At 45.5% G+C, this 21,714-nt stretch overlaps 1 protein-coding gene across 1 annotated transcript in view; it reads left to right on the top strand.

The window, feature by feature from the left end:
* KNTC1 (kinetochore associated 1) overlaps positions 1 to 21,714 on the top strand; it is a 3,090,908-nt gene that overhangs the window by 2,156,423 nt on the left and 912,771 nt on the right. Inside the window, exon 49 of the mRNA XM_044068909.1 lies at positions 20,844 to 20,917. Within this exon, the coding sequence (XP_043924844.1) occupies positions 20,844 to 20,917 (74 nt within the window). The remainder of the gene's footprint in view (positions 1 to 20,843; positions 20,918 to 21,714) is intronic.

The raw sequence follows: 21,714 nt of genomic DNA on the forward strand, positions 1-21,714 counted from the left end.
TAAATTATAAAGGAATTCCCAATACTATTCTAGCATGTCCAAAGGTCAGTTGTCAATCTCCTCTCGGGTCCAGCTGGTGAATCTGGGAATCTTGAGGCAATGTTACAACTGCCTCATGAACACAGACAACCCTCTCCTCCTCCCAACAAATTCCAACACGTGAGAGATGCAACCATATAGCCAAACTGGAGGCTAAGCTCTCTCAACTCAGTACTGGCGTAACCAGTCAGGAGGAGAAGGAAACCACACTCACTACAATTCCAGTCTCACATAGACCTACTACGACAGCAAACCAAACACATAAAAACACAAAAACATACTCAGAGGCTCTAAATAAAAATCTGCCTAAGCAGCAGAGACCTCCAAAGCAGACACCCAAGTAACTGCTACCCAAAACAAACACGTGCAACACATAGCTCACAAAGCCAGTGTGCCGAACAGTCACAGCCCTTAAGGCTAAACAACACACCTGATACACTTATAATAGGTGACTCTATCGTCAGGCACACTGACGTCCCGCTCACCAGGCTGAACAAGGAGAAAATCACGGTGAGCTGCCTGTCGAGCGCAAGGATCCGCCACATAACACAAGCACTCAGGTCACTTCAAGGCAAGTACAAATATGACTCAGTCATTGTCCATGCTGGTGTGAATGACCTGAGACGTACCTCCCTGGACTACATGAAAAGAGACATAGAGGAGCTCTCTGAGCATGTAGCCCAGGCCGGTATGACCCTGACCTTGAGTAGCATCTTACCCTCACCAAGAATGATGCCACAATATGAAGATAAAATGATCAATTTCAACAATTGGGTTAAGTATTGGTGTCATTCAAAGGGGATCCAATGCCTGTCAGCGTGGGATGACATGCTTGACAAGCCACGATGCTTCGCTAGGGACGGCTTGCACCTGTCACCCCTGGGCTTTCGGATATTGGCAAAGGCTCTTGCTACCCCCATAGTGCCTTTTTTAGGCAAGGCTCAAAAGACAAACCCACCTCCTTGGGTATCACAAGGGATAAGAAACTGAGTAATGCTACTCAACGCCAGAAGTCTAAACCTCAAGATGCACGCACTCGAAACTCTCCTTAGCATGGAGAACATCGATATCTGTGCAGTAACAGAAACCTAGTTCAAGGCTCCCGAGAGCACCCCAGCACTACCAGGTTATACCTCATACCATGCTTTTCGGCCCCAAAACTTGGACCGAACCACAAAAGGAGGGGGAGTATCAATATTAGTCAAAGATACCCACATCTCCAGGTTGGTGGCACAGCACGAAGCATCAGAGATTATCCATGTGCAACTAACAGTGGGTAAAACTGCCTTCCAGTTTATAGCCTACTACAGACCACCCTCCCAAACCCAGGAACCCCACTCGGCCTTCCTGAGAACACTGGAAAATATGAAGGTCTCTCCAAACACCATTATATTGGGTGACTTCAACTACCCAAACATAGACTGGGAGCATTACTCTAGCTCCAACACCCTAGCCCAAAGGTTCCTAGCATTTATAAACTCAAATGCTATGGAACAACTTGTTACCACTCCCACAAGAGGGGAAAACATACTGGACCTGATCATCACCAACATGGGGACTCTATGCTCCAGACCAGAAGTGTATCCCTCACTGGTAAGATCAGACCATAAACTAATCTCACTGGATATTCACATCCCGACCCACCCCCTGCCCAGAAAACCACAGTGAAAAACTTCTCTAAAGCAAATTTCACACTCCTCAAAACCGATGTGGAATACTTCAAAGCCCCTGGGCCTATGGAAAATACAGCCCAGACCGCAGAATCCTTTATAAACGCATTCTATGAACACCTTCAGGAATGCATGGATCATGCAATCCCAAATAAAACCAAGACCCAATCCTCCAAAGGCAGACGTCCTGTCTGGTGGACCCCAGCCATAAACAAACTATACAATAGAAGGAGGAAGCTACTACATGATAGAGCAAAAATCCCAAAAAGGGAAGGCATCTCTGATCAGTATTGGCAAAAAACTACGAGCACTCATAAAATCGTCTAAGGCCAGCTTCGAGAGAAGAATTGCACAGGACACACTAAGGATAATCACAAGGCTTTCTTTAGTTATGTTAGGAACCTGGGTGGGAATTCCCAGATATGCTCAGAATTAGTCCAAAATGACAAAAAATACACCGAACCCACAGACATTGCCAACATCCTAGCTGACCGGTTCAGCGCAACCTCCCACCACCAAAAGGGCGAATATCTATCCCAGCAGAGTGCTGCCCCCCTGACATCTCAGATGCTCAGGAAAGAGCCGCCCTCTCCAAAACAAAAAACACAGCATCAATGGGACCAGATGGTGTCCCAGGCTGCGTCCTACATGAACTCCAAGAAGAGCCAAACCCAAACATAAAACTACTGTTCAATCTCAGCCTTACCACAGGATATGTATCCAAAGAGTGGCGTACAGCAACAGTGGTCCCTATCCACAAAGGTGGTGCCTCAACAGATCCTGGAAACTATCGCCCCATAAGCCTGACTAGCTTGGTCTGCAAAGCTATGGAAAGGATCATCATGGACCTCACAAATAAAGATATTGGGGACCTACAGACACTGGATCCTACCCAGTTCAGCTTTGTTAAGGGCAGATCCTGCCTCTTAAACCTGGTCGATTTCTTTGAAACAGTCACCAAGACCATTGACGAGGGGAAGGTGGTCCACACAGCCTACCTGGACCTCGCAAAAGCCTTCGATACAATACCCCACTCGGGCATTATAGATAAGCTCACCAGCTTAAGTATAAACCCCTATGTCACTAGATGGGTTGCAAACTGGCTCAAGGACAGAACCCACATGGTTAGAATTGCTGGAACCATGTCAGACTCCAAACCAGTTACAAGTGGCATCCCACAGGGCTCAGTCCTGAGACCTCTCTTGTTCGGTATATATTTCTTGGAGGTACAGGCAAGCATGGAAGGACTGTGGCTGACCAAGTTTGCAGATGACTGCAAACTGGGTGCCATAATCAACTCTCCAGCCGACACAAGCATCCTCCAAAAGGGCCTCATAGAAACAGACAACTGGTGCCAGAGCCATGGCCTCAAGCTAAACGCCAAAAAGTGTATAGTCATCCCCTTTGGCAAAAACAAAGTGCCCACAAATTACCACATAGGTGGTAATCCATTAAGTACAGAAGAAGTAATTAGGGATCTGAGGACCCAAGTTGATAGCAATCTCTCATTTGACAACCACGTGGCCAAAGTGGTTAGAAAAACATTTTATATAGCCCACCTAATCATGAAGGGATTCACATCTAGATCAGAGGAGGTCATCGTGCCTCTTTACTCATCCCTCATCAGGCCCATAACTGAGTACAATGCCCCTTTTGGGATGTACCTTACCAGACACCCGCAGCAACTGGAAAGACCCCAAAAGTACCTCACCAAGAGGATCAAAGGGCTCAAACAGATGCCATATGCTGCCCGGTTAAAGAAACTCCAGCTCTACTCAATGGCATGCCGCCTGCTCAGAGGAGATCTGTGCCTGACGTATAAAGCCATGTCCAACCCGGAATTAATGGACATGCTGCACCTCAGAATATCCAAATCCCATCGAGCTACGCGCTCGAGAGACTTGAACTTCAGCACTGAAATAAATAGGACATGCTGGAGGGACAGATTCATAACCCAGAGGCTTCCTTCACTCTGGAATAAAATCCCAGTCCAGGTTAGGCAGAGTCCCTCATTGACTCTCTTCAAGAGGAATCTTGATGAGTGGATGGGAGATCGTAGGTTTACCCCGGGTATCATTTCTGTGTCACTGTTAGACAGAGGCGCACAGTATACTAACCTCAAAAAAGGGCATAGCAAAATTAATTTAAAATGTGTGGCGAAAGCCAAACGCACTCTGGCTAGGCTTATAAATGCCCTAGGGCAGATAGCCTAGTATGAACCTATGAATTCTCCTGGAAGAACATTGTATCAGCAAGAGAAATCCTAAAAATTCTGGGACTGGTGGTGTCCATGATTCTTATGATATCACTGTCCAGTTTTCACGTGAGGAATATTCAAAGGTATGTCCAAAATTGTTGGGCCCAGCACCTACATTCCTTGGAATCCCCGTTGCTGGTGCTGCCCTTCATCAGGTGAGAAAGTAGTGGAGAGCACAGCTGAGTATTAGTTCAGGACTTCCTTTCTTCCCATTTGTTCTGGCTCAATCTGTCCAGATTCATCTGGCTTCATTTGGGAAGCAGTTTCATTGGGAGTGCAAGCACAGGCCACTTAGGAACCCAAGGACTCAAGGAAGCACATTGAAATCAAGGAAATGGTGGTAATCCATCTTGAAAGTCTTTCACCACCTATGGACTCTGCATCCTGTTTTTGTGGTTGCGGACAACACCGCAGTGGAGTGGTACTGCATCAAACAACGGGGTACAAGGTCATACCCTCTGTGCCAGTTGGCAATCATGGCCTGGGAGCTAACTCTGCAGCATTCTCTGACTGTTAAAGGAGGTCATCATACCTGTTACTAGCAAATCTGGGGCAAGCCTCGCTATGAGATGCCTTTCTTGGTTGTATTTATGGGATTTCGCAAACAACTTTAAAGCATTCTTCACCACAGCCCCTTTGAAGGTACTCGCTTATTTGGATCTACAGGGAAAGAAAGGATGCAGAAGAGTGAGCAAGATGGTAAGACTGCATGGTGGGAGTGAAATTTGGGACCCCTCAGTGTCCATTTAACAGGAAGTAAAAGGGCCCTCGTTCTCTCTGCTTTTGAAAGTCCAGACATCATTGACTCCTCTTCTGGAAGAGGAAGCTAAGGCAGAGGTGGTCAATTCAGTGGATGCAGGCCCAGAGGCTGAGGTAGTCTGCAAAACCAGGGGATGTGAAGTGGTTCAATCTCGCCATTCATTCTTTACTGATGGGTTCAGAGCCAAACCATCGGCTCAGATACGACCATTTGCTAAGCTCAAGGTTTACCAGTAGCTCGAGACCAAGCCCCTTATCCCATGATGCATTGCTGGAATTACCCCAGATCTAGTTTGCCGTGGCACAGATCTCAGAGGTTCCAGTATTGCTCAAACCAAAAAAAGTGTTTTTCACAAGTTATTTCTTCTATTCTTGATATATATTGTTATACTTAGAGTAGTTCTGTAGTTTTTTTATAAGCTCCTTTTTCCCTTATGGTGCTTGCTAAATAGCTTAGCTTAGTTGTAGTGGCCTCGTGTTTGGGCTGGTCGTTTCTCTAATTATTTAGATATATAGACAGTTACCTGTTTAACCAGTTTTGGCCCTTGGCCATTGTTTTGAATGTGTGTGTTTTTTCTAAGTTGTGGTGTCATTCGGCTTTTCCCGGTTAGGGATCGCCACAGCGGAATTCCGGTCCGCTGATGATTGGCAGTAGATTTTTACGTAGGGAGTTGCCAGCTCTGACGCACAACCTTCAATGAAGGTATGCCCATTTACGCATGTCTCCCCACAGAAGACGCTCTAGCTGAGAATCAAACAGGACAACGTCTTACTGTGAGGCGACAACGCTACCGCAGCACCACCACTGGTTTATTGCTTATTTTTTCTACGTTTGTTACCTGAAACTAGGTGTGTTTTTTTTGTGTATAGCTCACTGTTTCTTGCTTATTTAGGCTTGTCTGGCTTGAGTTTTAGCGTTAAACCTAAAGCTATGTCAGAGGATAAAGACAAAAACCCAAAGTCTGGATTCAAGAAATTTCCAGACTTTGGGCAAAATATGTCTCTCACTGAGACTCATTGTTTAGGAGCGGTGCATTTGCAGGAGTCCTGCAGTATTTGCCGTTCCTTTTCTTCAAGGGTTCTTTTGGAGAGGAAAAGGAAGCTTGTGGATAAAGGTTTGCCGAAGCATCCTTTTGCTGAAGCTTTGAGTGCCCAGGATGGGGCCAGGAAGTCCTCTAAATCTTCGAAATCCTCAAGAGATTCCTAGGCATCTTAAAGACTCGAAAAAGTCAAAGAAAGTGGAGGATTCCAGGACATTGTCTCCACAGCTCTCGGAGCCGAGTGTCTCTTCATTTTGGAGCCGGCCCACAATCCTGGAGCCAGTCTCTGAGAGACCTGTATCTACACTCCTTCATTCGGCACAGTCGGTGCACTCCTCTAGGTCTTCTGTCAGCCTCTCGGATTTGGATATGGACCAATTGGTGCAGAAGCTCTTACGGGCATCAGGCCTTGCTAAATTGTTTTCTGCTCCGACCCTAGCATCGGAACTGAAGACCACTACCCCAGATTTGACTGCTCCTCCGAGCCGTACCGGATCTTCAGAGCCAGAGGGGGCCGACCTGCTGATTGTTGAGCCTTTGTAGCCGAGACCTGCTCCGGTGTCATCGGTTCCATCTACTCTGACGTCCTCTGCGCCGACCTGGGACTCTAGGAACAGACACTCTCCTGCCAGGTTCGGGGGGGATAGTTGCACCAACTTGTCGGTGCCGACTCTTCCTCTCGGGCCTTGGCTTGGATGAGCTTGGCTCCTACCTCCGGCTCTGAGCCCACGGCCTCGGTGCGGGAGGGGCTGATGGTTCCTTCGGATCCGTCGACTCCTCTTCATTGGAGCCATAATGCTTTTGAAGCCATGAGAAGAGCCTTGTCCTCAGAGACATCCTCGACACCAGGTCTGAACTCTTCTTCCTCCAAAGCATCTGTGTACGCTTCTGCCTCCATCGTCCAGGCCAAGCGTAGAGACCCTGAGCCTCAGGTAGCCCTACAGGGCGCCTCTTGCTCTTCCGAGACCTCTCCAGAGGCGCCCACTGAGGTGGTCCCCAGGAAGAGATTGTGTAGGAGGAGGCACTTTGGAGTCCCCACAGGAGTCATTGACATCTGACACTGACTTGGATGAGTCAGAAGGGTCCCCATGATCCCCCTCTGATGATATCTCCTTTGCGGAGAGACTTGAGATCCTTAGGCAGAGGGGTGATTTGCAGTCCAAAAGCCCTACGGAGGACGAGTCAGATGTTCTTCGTGTTTCACTGTTGCAGTCATAACTGTAGGGTGCTCCTGCCGGCAGGCAGCCCGAGGTTGGCCAGAATCCCAAAGTCTGGGTCCGGTGTCGGTTGTACCAGCTAGCCCCCTGACGTCAGAACGCAGAGGTATAAAGCTGACAGCCGACGCCATCTTCTCCAGTCTTTCTTGCCGTGTGGCGGAAAGCAGCTCGCAAGTCGTTGGTTGGCGTTTTCAGACAACGTGCTTTGATTGTCGTCGGTCCAAAGTTTTCTACTTCTCTTCTCGTAAGTACTCGCTGGGGAAACTTTTCTTGCTCCTCCGATGTCAGAAAAAGTTAATAATTGTATATCGTGGGAAACAAATACCTCATAAAGATTTCCACTCTTACTGTCTACCTTGCTTAGGCCCTGACCACAGTTTCTTGCTGTCGGTTCTGTGCCAGGTTTAATTACTATTGGAGGTAACAAGCCGTAGGTACGATTGGGCTTGAATTATTTCGTAGACGATTCAATTATAGGATGTCGCCGGATACTTTACCGACATCCGAATTCAAAAAAAGACAAGGATAGGCCTCCGAGGTCCAAACATGATATTTTGCAGCTGGAGCCAGCTTCGGTTCAGCGGTCGCCAGTGAGGCGCTTTTGCAGCCCCTGTCCGCCACTGGAACCGATGGCCCGGACTCCCATGGGGAGCCTTCTAGGCCTAGTATTTCAGCTGCTGCAGGACCCCCTTCAGATGGGTCCGGAACCGCTGTGCAGGTACCAGCTTCTGAGGGGTTTTCAGGCCTTCTAATATCACTATTTCTACAAAGACAAAGGCAAAGTCAAAGACTCCTGTTAAACCAAGGGTTTCTTCTCAAGCTTCCTCGGATACAGCTCCTAAGTCCCAGAAGCAATTACTGGATGGCTGAAGATTTACTTACAATGATTAGGGTGTCTCACCCTCCTCCAGAAAAAGGCCTAGACAGGATATTCCTTATGATTCTTCTGATCAGGCTTCTGTGTCTTCTGTCTCTTCCTCTGACCAGGATTATTCTTTTCCTCCTTATGAGGATTCTGATGCAGAGGACTCTATTCCCTCTGCTTCCCCTGAGGATTTCTCATGATATGAGGGAGCATTTTCATTGGGAAGGTCAGGAATACTCTGCTTCCAAGAAGAGACTTAGGGAATTTCTCCTTCTCCCTCAACACAGCCCTTTGGCTATTCCTCCTGTACTTGATATTGTGGATGATGCTTTTTCTGAAGCTAATCTAAATCCTGATTCCTTGCCTCCTGCTCCTTCTAAGCCTGATAGATTTTACAGAGTCCCTGACTCCCATCAATTCCTATTCAAGAACCTTTCTGCTGATCCTGAAACCATTTCTCAGGGTTCTAGGGCTGCTGCTTCTTCAAAAATCCTATTCCTCTGAAAAGGATTGGTTTACACTTCTGCTACCCTTTCTATTCGAGCTTTAAATTGCCAGTTTCACATGTTCAAGTATCAGCAATTTCTTTTGTCTGTTCTAAAGCAAAAGCTTTCTGCCTTTCCTGCTTGTGCAGAGGACAAGGAATTACAGGATGTATTGCATGCAACTGAACATGTTAGCAAACATAGTTTACATTGTGGTTTTGATGCCTTAGAGCCTCTGGTACTGTTATTAGGAGACATGCTTGGAGCAGAATTTACCAGAACAGGTTAAGGCTAAGGAACCAAGGCTGAGGAGGTTATTAAAAGATGGAAGAAAAGCAAAGTCTATGCAGACTGTTAAAGACTTTCTCCTAGATTTTCTAGAAATTGGCCCTCTAAAAATTGGTCCCAGGTCCAGACAATGGAGTGCTTCTACAGGTCCTCCTTGCCTGGAAGCCCTACCAAAATTGGACTCATATTACCCAGGACAAATGGGTTTTAGACGTGATTTTAAGAGGCTACAAATTCCACTTTCATAGGATCTGCCAAAACATCAATGGTCAGAGGCCTTAAATCAAGTGGACGCCTTATTGGCCATGAAAGCCATAGAACCTGTTCCACTTCCAGAGATGGGAAAAGGTTTTTACTCCAGACTATTTCTGGTCCCAAGGAAACAAAACTCATGGAGACCTATTCTGGACCTCTCAGTGTTAAATACCTTTCTGGAGATTCCAAAATTCAAGATGCTTACTCTGCAACAACTTCTTCCCATGCTCTCCCAGGATGCTTGGATGGTAACATTGGACTTGAAGGAAGCTTATTTACACATTCCCATCAGACAGGAACACAGAAAATACCTCAGATTCAAGGCAGGTTTGAGACACTTTCAATTCTCTGTGGTTTATCTACAGAGTCTTTACCAAGTGCCTGGCTCCAGTAGTAGCTTTCTGCAGACTCCAAGGAATTCAAATTTACCCCTACCTGGACGATTGCCTTATTCAGGCGGACAGCAAGGATCTTTTACTTCAACATCTGCACTTTGTGCAGCGCCTTCTCCTACTTCTGGGATTTTCAGTAAACACAAAGTCACATTTGATCCCTCTCAACAAATGATCTTTTGGGAGCTCTACTAAACACAAGCTTACAAAGGGCCTTCCTTACTCCAGAAAAACAAGTACAGCTGGCATCAATTTTCAACACCTTGGCTACTTCAACTCAGCTCACTGCAAGGAAATTCCTGCAGGCTTTGGGCTACATGGCTTCTTGCATCCTGTTGATTCCAAATGCAAGGCTTCATATGAGAAAACTTGAATGGTACCTAAAGAGTGTGTGGTCTCAACATTACCACAGCCTGGAAACAATGATACCTCTGATTCGGAGTTCCTTTGGTGGTCCAGGGCTTGTGCTTTGAACGAAGGGAAACCCTTTTGTTTACCTCTTCCTGCTCAGATCATAACCACAGACGCCTCAGATTATGCTTGGGGAGCTTATTACCTGAATAATTGCTAGCAGGGCTATTGGGACAAGAAGCATCTTCCCTGGCACATCAACTTGAAGGAAATGTTAGCAGTCCAAAATGTTCTTCTAGCCTTCCAGAATCTTTTGGAACCAGGGCATCTTCTGATTCACACAGACAATACCACAGTCATGTGGTATATAAACAAGCAGGGGGGCTCTCACTCATACCTCCTTGGCAGACTAGCCATGATTTTATGGGACACAGCTCTAAACCTGAATCTGCATCTACAAGCTCAATTCATTCCAGGAAAACAGAATCTCTTAGCAGACAGCCTAAGCAGAAATCTTTTGAATCCTCACGAATGGATGCTAGACCCCAACGTATTCAGCAGGATTACGACAGTTTGGGGTTGCCCTCGGATAGATCTGTTTGCATCCCATCTCAATCATCAGCTGCCTCTCTTTTGCACCAGGTCCTTCCACAAAACAGCCTGGAAAGTGGATGCCCTGTCCTTCAGCTGGAGGAATCTTCGGATGCCTTCCCTCCTCTTCCTCTTCTGCCTCGGGTGTTACTGAAAATAAAACAGGACAGACCCAAGGTTATCATCTTGATAGCTCCAAATTGGCCTCGGCAGTTTTGGTATCCAACTTTAAGACACCTGTTCTTGGATCCTGCCTCTATTTCCTTCTCTTCTGTCCCAGCATCAGGGTCAGATGCTACACTCTCAAATCAAGACTCTTTGCCTGGCAGCTTGGCTCTACAAGAGCCTTTGATTCCTTCTGTATTTCCCAAACAAGTTTTGGATGTTCTCTTAGAAGCCAGGCGCCCTAGCACTAGAAAATCTTATGCTTCAAAATGGAAAAGATTTTTGTATTTGGATGCGGGATCGAGGTTCTGATCCTTTTTCACCTGACATTTCTTCCATTCTTCTTTACCTCTCTGACCTTTTGCTTAAAGGCCTCTCCTTTTCTTCCATTAAAATCCATGCTTCTGCTATCTCGGCTCATTACAACACTGATCCCCCCATTTTCTCTCACCAGCTGGTGAGCCAATTCTTGAGAGGGGCTAAGAATTTAAGACCTCCTAGAACTCCTCCTGTTCCTGCTTGGGATCTTAATTATGTTTTGGAAAAACTTACTTTACCTCCCTTTGAGCCTGCTGCTACTTCGGATATCAAGTTCTTATCCTGGAAGACAGTTATTTTATTAGCATTGACTTCTGCCAGAAGGGTGTCAGAGTTGCAAGCTCTCATGGCTGTGGAACCATACCTTGTTTTCCACCAAGACAGAGTTGCCTTGAGGACCAATCCTATATTTATGCCTAAAGTGATTTCTAAGGTGGCTTTAAATCAGACTATTCTCCTTCCTACTTTCTTTCCTAATCCTCAAAACAAAGGGGAAAGGATTTTGCATTCATTGGACGTACACAGACAACTACGGTTTTACCTGGACAGAACTAAAGATTTCAGAAAATCTGATCAGTTGTTTATCTCTTTTGCCTCCAGTTCTCTAGGCAAGGCTATCTCTAAACAAACTGTTTCCAAATGGATTGCCCATGGAATAAGGTTTTGTTACTCTCACTTTGGGAAGCAGATTCCAGGTACTGTTAGAAGTCATTCTACTAGAGCAGCTGCCACTTTAGCAGCTTTTCTCAGAGGAGTTCCTACCAAGGACATTTTGGAAGCTGCCACCTGGAGTTCAGTGCATACTTTTTCTAAGCACTATAATCTCCCTTTATATTCTAAGTCTAGGGCAGGTTTTGCCTCTGCTGTCTTGCAGGGTCTTCTGGCTGCCCCTTCTTCTGCATAACCTCCTCCCTCTCCACAGCTTTGGGATTCCACCCTACAGTTATGACTGCAGCAGTGAAACACGAAGAACATAGTACAGTTGTGTACACCTACCATAAATGTAGATGTTCGAGTATCTTCACTGTTGCAGTCTCCCACCTATCCCCTCTTATCTGCCTTTTCTTTTGTGGTGTATTTGTGTTTCCTTTTGGACACCTTTTGGTTATTTTGGGGGACTTCTGACATCTGGGGCAAGAAAGACTGGAGAAGATGGCGTCGGCTGTCAGCTTTATACCTCTGCGTTCTGACGTCAGGGGGCTAGCTGGTACAGCCGATGCCAGACCCAGACTTTGGGATTCTGGCCGACCTCGGGCTGCCTGCCGGCAGGAGCACCCTACAGTTATGACTGCAACAGTGAAGACACTCGAACATCTACATTTATGGTAGGTGTACACAACTGTACTTTCTCCTGAAAGCTTTCAGGTCTCAACCTTACATAGGGTCTCCGCCCTTCAATGAGCTCATGCAGCTGGCCTCTCGGATGGTGTGGGAGTCACCGAAGTCCATAGAACTTGTCACTCAGAGACCTAATAAGTTCATTTCTGCCCCCATAGAGAAAGCCTTTTTGTCCAAGGGAGACCCTGTTGATGCCATGGTGGTGGCGGCGGCCACCAAGAAGGAAATGTCTGAGACGAGTCCAGGATCATGGATCGATATGGGAAATGCATGTTTAGTTCAGTGACTTTTACACCCCGATCCCTGAACTATTTGACCCATTTCACTAGACTTCAAAGAGATCTCCTCAAAGAGTTGGGAGATACTCTTCAAGGTACTGTAGCTGCAGGGGCTTCTGACAAAGTTGCCGCCCAGCTGGCTGCCCTAAATTCCATTGTAAACTCGTCCATGCGGCTCATATCATATGCAGCCGATGGGACGAGTAGGGCAGCCAATACAGGAATTGCTCTAAGAAGACATTCCTGGATGCGCTTGTGTTCCTTCATGGAGACCTTTAAGTCTTCATTTGTCAACACCCCTTTTGATGGCTCATCTCTGTTTAAGCCCAAAGTGAAGGAAACTCTCACCAGGTGTGAGCAGGAGGGAAAGACCCTGTCTGCCATTGGAGTCCGTTTTTCCACCCCTACTCGTCCTTACCCCAAAAGCCAAAGGGAAGGGAATATGTTAATAGGTAGGTACTAGGCTATCTGCCCGAGGGCATTTATAAGCCTAGCCAATGTGTGTCTGCTTTCGCCGCCCCATTGATTAACTGATCTTCTGTCAAGCAGAGCTAGTAAAGTCATCCCAGGGGTGTATTTTCTGTTACCCATCCACTCGTCAAGGTTTCTCTTGAAGAGTGTTAGTGAGGGGCTCTGCCTGATGTAATTTGGAATTTTGTTCCAAAGCATGGGGAGTCTCTGTGACAGGAATCTATCCCTCCAGCATGTTCTATCTTTTGTTGTGGCGAGGTTTAGCTCACTAGAGCGTGTGGCTTGTAGTGACTTGGATTTCTTTAGGTGGACATCTCCATCAATTCTGAGTTGGACATGGCTTTGTAAGGCAGGCAGAGATCACCTCTGAGTAAGCGATGTGCCACTGAGTACAACCGGAGTTTTTTCAGTCGGGCTGCATAGGACATATGTTTGAGACCAGTAATCCTCTTGCTGAGGTACTTTTGTGGTCTTTCCAGCTGTTGGAAGTGTCGTGTGAGGTACATCACAAATGGGGCCTTGTACTATATGATGGGTCTAATGAGTGATGAATAGAGGGGCACTATAACCTCTTTATTTCTAGATGCGAACCCTTTAGTAATTAGATGGGCCACACAGAAGGATTCCCTAACTACTTTGGCAATATGATCGTCAAAGGAGAGATTACTATCTACCTGGGTCTCCAGATCTCTTATTACCTCTTCTGTATTAAGGGGGCTGCCACCTATGTGGTAATTTGTGGGTGTTTTGTTTTTCCCAAATAGGATGTCTATGCATTTTTTGGCATTTTGCTTGAGGCCATGACTTTGACACCAGGTGTCCGTCACAGTAAGGCCCCTTTGGGGGATGTCCTTGTCAGCTGGAGAGTCAGTTATGGCTCCCAGTCATTAGCGAACTTGGTTAGCCATAGTCCTCCTTTGTTTGCCTGTACGTCTGAGAAGTATATGCTGAACAGTAGGGGTTCCAGAACCGAGCTGTGCGGGACACCACTTGTGACTGGTTTAGAGTCGGACTTAGAGCCCGCTAGTCTAACCGTGTGAGTTCTGTCTGTAAGCCAGTTGGCAACCCATCTCGTGACGTAAGGGTTTATGTTCAGGCTGGTGAGTTTTTCTGTAATACCCGAGTGGGGAATGGTGTCGAAAGCCTTGGCGAGGTCAAGGTAGGCTGTGTGAACCACCTTTCCCTTGTCTATGGCCTTGGTGACTGTCTCGAAGAAGTCAGCAAGGTTTAGTAGGCATGATCTGCCCTTAAAGCTGAACTGGGTCGGGTCAAGTGTTTGGAGGTTCCCAATGTCTTTGTTAATGAGTTCCATGATGCGCTCCATAGCCTTGCAGACCAGGCTAGTCAAGCTTATGGGGCAATAGTTACCAGGGTCAGTTGTGGCCCCTCCTTTGTGGAGAGGAATAACTGTTGATTTGCGCCATTCTGTGGGCACATAGCCTGTGGAGAGGCTGAGGTTGAACAGCGTGTTTAGGTGGGGGGTTAGTTCGTTCTGCAGTTCGTGCAAGACGCAGCCTGGGACACCATCTGGTCCCATTGGTGCTGTGTTTTTGGCTTTTGAAAGGGCTGTTTTCACCTGTGCGTCAGTGATTTTTGGGACACTACACTTTTCTGGTATTGTTGTGGGCCCTTTTGGAGGTGAGAGGGGGGTGGTGAAGTTTGCACTGAATCTATCTGCCAGGATGTTGGCAATATCAGTAGGTTGAGTATATTTTGTGCTATTTTGCACTAGTTCAGTGCAGTGTGGTTCCGAAAAGCCCAAGGAGCCTTTCCGAACACATGTGGTGAAACCCCCTCTGTAATAATGGAAGACGCCACCCTTGCAGCAGAGGGGGTCCGCAACACCAGGGTGACAGAAATCACTTCTCTGGTCAACCATATCAGTGCACCCGAAAGGAGGCCCAACTGTCCTGCTCTGGAGGCAGTCGGGAGTCGCTTATCTTTGTACCCACATGCCTGGCAAGATATAACAAATGACAATTGGGTACAAAGTATTATATCCAGAGGATATTTCATATCTTTCTCCACTCTACCCACACCCCAAGGAGAATCCCGGACGTTCCACCCTGTTACAGGGAACAAGCAACTATAGAGCTCAGCAAGTTGCTAGAAAGAGAGTTATCCAGCCAGTCCCAGTAGACCAAATAGGATCCAGAACTTACTCAAGATTCTATTTGGTTCCAAAGAAAACAGGGGAATGGAGACCTATTTTGGACCTCAGCAGACTCAACCAATTTGTCAAGAAAGAGAAGTTCTGGATGGTCATGCTACAGTCTGTACTTCCTTTTTAGGGAGAGACAATTGGATGTGCTCGATAGATCTCAAGGATGCATACTACCACATAAAAATGGCCAGGCCATCCAGAGATCATCTGCGTTTCCGGCTGGGAGCCAATCATTATCAATTTCGAATCCTGCCCTTTGGTCTCACTACAGCTCCCAGAGTGTTCACCAAATGCATGACACTGGTCATGGTTCACCTGAGGTGTCTAGGATTCCAGGTTTTTCCGTACCTAGACAATTGGCTCCTTACCTCCACCACCAGGCATCAACTGATTCAGGCAAGGGGAATACACTCTGACACTCTGCAATCACTTAGGCATTACAGTCAACTCAGAAAAGTCTGCCTTGTCGCCATCGCAGCATATTGTCTTTATAGGGGCAGAGTTAGACACTTCAACCACCACTCTACGACTACCAATTGAGAGGGTCTTTCTTCTTCGCCAGCATGTCAGCTTATTGGTATCGAAAGACAGAGCACCAGCCACAGAAGTTTTAAAAGCATTGGGTTTGATGGCTGCAGCGATCTTGACCATACCATTAGCAAGGATGCATATGTGGATTCTTCAATGGCTGCTGTTCACTCAATGGTCTTATCAGGAACTTGCAATGAATAACATGATTTTAATTAAGAACTCTTGCAAGAGAGATCTCCAGTGGTGGTTGACGTCTCTTCATGTAACCATAGGACTCCCCTTTGTACTACCCCCTCCAGTAGCCACTGTGGCCACGGACGCTTCCCTGATTGGGGGGCATTTTCAGAGAAAGACTGCCCACAGCACATGGACGGATCAAGAGTCACATCTACATATCAATGTTCTGGAGATGAGAGCAGTACTTCTGGCATTGCAGTACTTCCAGGACTCTCTTCCTCTAGGGACGATTGCAATTCAGACAGACAATATGTCAGTAGTCTGGTACTTGAACAAGCAAGGCGGGACCAATTCTTATCCCCTTTGCCGAGAATCCCTCGGAGTTTGGCAGTGGGCTGTCTCCTCCCAGCGCTTTCTTTTGGCAGCACACATCCCAGGTAGATCCAACGTGATAGCAGACAAACTGAGCAGGACAATCTTGTTGCCGCACGAGTGGTCCCTCAAGCAAGAGATATCGGACAGGATTTTCCACAAGTGGGGCCAGCCTTGCTGCAATGTTTTTGCCAGTCACATCAACACGATATACAGAAGCTACTTTGCCCTGATTCCCCCTCCGGGAGAACCCCCGAGAGATGTACTCGTTCATGATTGGCCCCTGGGTCTCTTCTATGCATTCCCTCTAATCCCCAGATTTCTACAGAAAGCAATGTCGCTGGGAAGGACTATCATTCTTATAGCCTTTCCTTGGCCTCGGCAGATTTGGTTCCCATTTCTTCATCATCATCTATTGGAGGATCCATGGATTCTGGACCGAGTTCCGGACCTTCTGGCACGTCCGTCGGGGGACCTCCATCCTTTATTACAGTCACTGAAGCTAACAACTTGGCTGCTCCAGTTCCCCTCATAGCCAGGATTCATAACCTTTCCAATGAGACAAGGCAGATCCTCTTGTCTTCCGATAAGCCGTTTACTAGAAGATTATATCTTAGTAAGTGGACGAGATTTTCCATATGGGTCTGTAAGCAGAACATTGATCCTTATCAAGCCCCCTTGACATCCATTTTAGAATGATTAACTATGATCTTTAATAAAGGATCTGCAGCCTCTACAGTTTGGGTCCAGTTGGCTGCTATATCTAACTTTCATCTCGGAGCTGACGGGTTAAACTTAATGTCCCACAAGCTGTCCAAGGCTTTTCTCAAAGGAACCTTCCAGGAGACCTCCAGTGAAAACATCTTATTCTCCTTGTAATCTAAACTTCATGCTGTCTCGTATAATCCTCCCCCCGTTTGAACCAGCATCATCTTGTGATCTCAAGTTCTTATCATGGAAAAATATATTTCTGGTGGCTATTACTTCCGCCTGCAGAGTGTCAGAACGTCAAGCCTATCTATCAATCCTCCTTATTTAGTTTTTCATGCTGACAGAGTATCTCTTAAGGCAAACCCCTCCTTTTTAGCCAAAGTTTGTTCAGAATCCAATATCAACCAAGTCATTGAGTTGCCAGTCTTCTTCCCTAGCCATTCCAATAAATTGGAGTATATGCTGCACAACTTGACATTCACAGACAGCTCAGATATTATCTGGATAGAACAAAAGATGTTAGAAAATCAGACCAACTCTTTGTATCATTCTCTGAAGCCAGAAAAGGTAGACCAGTGGCTAAAACGCTTTCTAAATGGCTATCTGATTGTATTACCTTTGTTTATTCAGCTGCTAATATGCCCTTACTATATAAGATTAAGGCTCATTCTACCAGGGCAGTTTCTACATCTTCGGCATTCCAAGCCAAATTGCCCCTTGATAACATTTGTGCTGCAGCCACTTGGTCTAAACCTCATACCTTTATCACTCATTACAAAGTTGATAAGGCCTCCAGGGACAGGGCTTCCTTTGGGTCTACGGTCCTGAAGAATGTACTCCCATGAGCCACCCGAGATTGAGGGTGCTAGGGACGCTACCCATCAGTAAAGAATGAATGGCGAGATTGAACAATTTCACATTAAGAAGTTATGTACTCACCATAACGTTCCATGTGAGTTGTTCCATCTCACCTTCTTTCTTGCGTCCCTCCCTGTCTCCATCCTCCACCTGGCTGATAATTGACCTAGAGGCTTGTCTCATCCTGGTTACTCAATCCTTCTTCCTCTATATGGGAGGGTAGTTCTCTTACATGGATATAGTACACGCAGTAAACAAGATCTGAGGTAATTCCAGCAATGCATCATCGGATAAGGGGCTTGGTCTAGAGCTACTGGTAAACCTTGAGCTTTGCAAACGGCCGTATCAAAGCTGATGGGTTGGCTCCGAACCCATCAGTAAAGAATGAAGGTGAGATGGAACAACTCACATGGAACGTTATGGTGAGTACATAACTTCTTATTTCCACTGCTCCTTTTTTCTGACAGATGTTCCCAGAATACCTGAATGTTTGCCTGTTAGCTGCACTCTGGGGGCAGTGAAGGGATTGCATGTCTGTCTACCACCACCTGTGGTTTGCCATCACATAAGACAAGTGAGTAAGATGAATCATATCCAGAATTTCTTGCATTCCATTTTTGGAAGTTCTCCCTTCCATTGCCAGATGTCCCTCCCAGTCAGGCAAAGGCTGCTATGCAAGAGATTCATTCTATTCTGCAAAAAAGGCCCAACCAGTAGGTCCCACCATACTAGCTCAGGGCATGCTTTATTTACCAAATGCATGGAAGTAGTAGCAGCCCATTTGGGATTCAAGATATTCCCTTACCTGGGCAACTGGCTACTGACTGCCTGTTCAAAGAGTCTTAAGTAAGCCAGGGATTACTTTCTTCAGCTATGTACTTCCACAGGCATATCCATCAGGAACATGTCATCTCGTCTAATGTTATTTTAATAAATGCAAAGAAATTGAAGGCAGTTTACTAAAACCACTTTCAGCAACATTGGAGATTCTTTTTCTTCAATGTTGTGTCACCTTGGAGTTGGTATATGTAATTCCATGGAATAGGGAAGGGACTGTCCCCCCACATTGGGAGTATAGGGTTCTTGTCTCCTGCAAAAAAAAAAATATTTTAATGTTTGCTGAAGGTGGCCTTGGTGAATGGATTTGGAGGAGGGGTTTTTTTTTGCGTTCACCGAAACTGACTTTGAAAATTGCTGAGAATCATATCCTTCAATCTAGGAAAATCCAGTCTGATTCCCACTTCATGTTTAGTCTTTTTGGGATGCCATTTTGACACGACTATAACCCTGATCTCTCTTCCACAAGACCGAATCTTATCCTTGAGAATGGCAGTACAAAATCTTCTGGTGCTCGTTCGCCCTTCTGTGAGATTTGTTTTGAAGGTATTGTGGTCTCATGGCGTCATCAGTATTAATGGTGCAGTTCACTCTTTTCCATTTAAGGATTTTGAAGTGGCTACTTTTGTAACAATGGTCTCAAAAGTTCAACTCTCTTTCTCACTCCTTTAGGTTATGTCATCGCATAGGACTCATCTGTAGTGGTGGCTTCACTCTTATCTTGTCTCAGCAGGTATGCTTTCCCAGGTTACCTCCCTCACAGACACATCTTGTCTCAGGTGGAGGAGGGGGCACTGCAACGGAAGAATGGTCTAGGGTTTTTGGTAAGACTCCTCTCAGAAGTCTGCTTGTAAATGCCATGGATGATAGAAGAATATTCAGGTACTATATGCCCATACCCATCAACTTCTTAGTGCAAGAATTCTGGACAAAATCAAAAATAATGAGAGGACAGAGGCTGTCAGGGACAGATTTTGAATATTGCTCTTATAAATATAAAATGTTGGTAGAATAGCAGGTTTTGCATTAGCAGACATTTTCTGAAGGATATGACGTCTAAAATGCAAATGTCTGTCATTTTTTTAATTCAGTCGTTATTAATTGCCAGGAAACCACAGATTTTATGAAGAACAGGCCAAAAATGTGAGGAAAAATTCTGGGCATTCTCCAGAATTCTGGGCACTTGAGAGGTATGTGTATACCCTGTGTGCTTTACCTTTCTAAGGGTTTCAGACTAAACAACCATCTTTCTTATGTATGTTAAAGCTGGCAAATCTGATCATCAAAATAGGCTGTTTGAAAGTGTTTGTTGTTCTGTGTGTTATAAAAGAGGGATAAGCTGTTCTAGGGGAAACTTGGATTGCTGAACTACTCTGAAGTGAAACACGCAAATTGTAACCTTGTACTCTAAATGGGACTGAGGAGGAATAGCCTTATTAACTGTAAAACCTGCAAGGATTAGTGTTTAGTAAGGGGGTTCAGGAGGTCTGACCTTCAGCAGAAAGTGTATTTTTGATGCCATTGGGTATGTCTGGTTCAAAGCTGTACATTTCAGGAGGCTTGCTTTGGGTATGTGTGGTTCAAAACTGTGCATTTCAGGAGGCTTGCTTTGGGTATTTCTAGATCAAAGCTGTACATTTCAGGAGGTTAATGCTTTGTAATCCTATTAAGCTTCATTCCGTCGGAGGAATGACTGCATTTGCAGCATGTAAAAGGGACAGTCATGCTGCAGCACTAAGGAGCATATTGTACCCCTTCGGTCAATATTTGGGTGAGCATTCAGTCCAGAGCTAGGAGTACAGTTGGCAGGCTGCCTCTCTTGCTCCCTTCCCACATCCTGTTTTACTGCTATGAATTTTTCCAAGGAAGGTAGGGACCTCCTGACAGGGATTTTCTGGAAGAATGCGAATTACTGCATAAGTAGCTCCTTTAACTCCCAAATCTTCAGCAGCATATCAGCAAGCAAGTTCTAATTCCCAGCAACCTGTCTTCTGAGAATTTGGTGGGCAGTCTTATTTTGAACCTCCTTACTCCACTGTCTTTGGTTGGAACATGTTGACTATAACAAATTGAGAAAATTGGTGTTTGGATTTCCCTTGGTCTTGTTACATTAATGATTGGGGGAGGAGCCATGCCTGTTGGATCCATTTGCTAGAATTTCTCGTCGCCAGAAAGCAGATGGTCAAAAGTAGTTGAGGACCACTGTTAAAAGTAAAGGGTTAGGTCTTCACAAGAACCAGCTTTCATGAGAACCACATCAAACAGACCTAGTTCCATTCCATGTGGCTTTTAATAAATGCTGTTTAAGATCTGAGGGTGTAATTGGTAACTGTATAACCTTTTCTGGACATATGTTTTTAACTATGTGTCGTTTATACAAAAACAATAATATATGTACATTTTTTTAAATTTAGGAAATGACAAGATAAGTGCCTTCAGATTCTGTCTTCACATTGCAAAGAGATGGTTAAGGAGTTTGTCACCTCAGGTATGAAAAGGGTTTGAACTTGTGCTTTTGCTCTAAAAGTACTTTCAGAAAAGGTGATTGTTTATTTCCTTATGATCCACCGCATATTAGCATTTTGAAATTTCATCTGTTTTCTGAGTACTGGCATAGACTGTGACATGGGTGGTACCTTTTTTATTCCACTTCTCTTCCTCTTTGACTGATAATTTCTTTCAGCTTTTCTTTTTCATTACAACCACAGTTGCTGCCGAGATGGAAAATTGAAACAGGTCTCTGAATTAATGATCACTAGGGCTCTTATAAGCCTAGGCAGGCAACCCAAATGTCACCCACAAATTTGATTTATATATGAGGTGATTCACTGATTGCCGGTGTCCATCAGAGACCTTTCGCGCCAGACCAGGGGTGAATTTCAGATTACCCATCTACTCGTCCAAGTTGTGCTTAAGTCGGGATAGGGAAGGAACTCTGCGTCACATGGATGGGGAGCCTGTTCCAGAGAATGGGAATTCTCTGAGAAGCATCTCTCTCTCCAACATGTCCTATTTAGGTCACAACCAAAATTTAGAAATTATAATCTTCTAGTTCTGATGTTTTCTTTTACGGATGTGTAAAAGATTCATCAAAATGAGGTCCAGGGATGCTTCGTATGCTAGGCAAAGATCACCTCTCAGAAGTCTGTTTGATACTGAGTAAAGAGACAGAGCTTTGAGGTGGTTGGCACAGGCATTTTTGTTTATTCCCTGTATTCTTTTTGTAAACAACCTTATTAGACATTCCAGCTACTGCATGTGTCTGATCAGGTACTTAATAAAGGG

This window comes from Protopterus annectens, chromosome 4.part0 (genome assembly GCF_019279795.1).
Source record: "Protopterus annectens isolate FY-2018-M chromosome 4.part0, PAN1.0, whole genome shotgun sequence".
Lineage (NCBI taxonomy): Eukaryota > Metazoa > Chordata > Ceratodontiformes > Protopteridae > Protopterus > Protopterus annectens.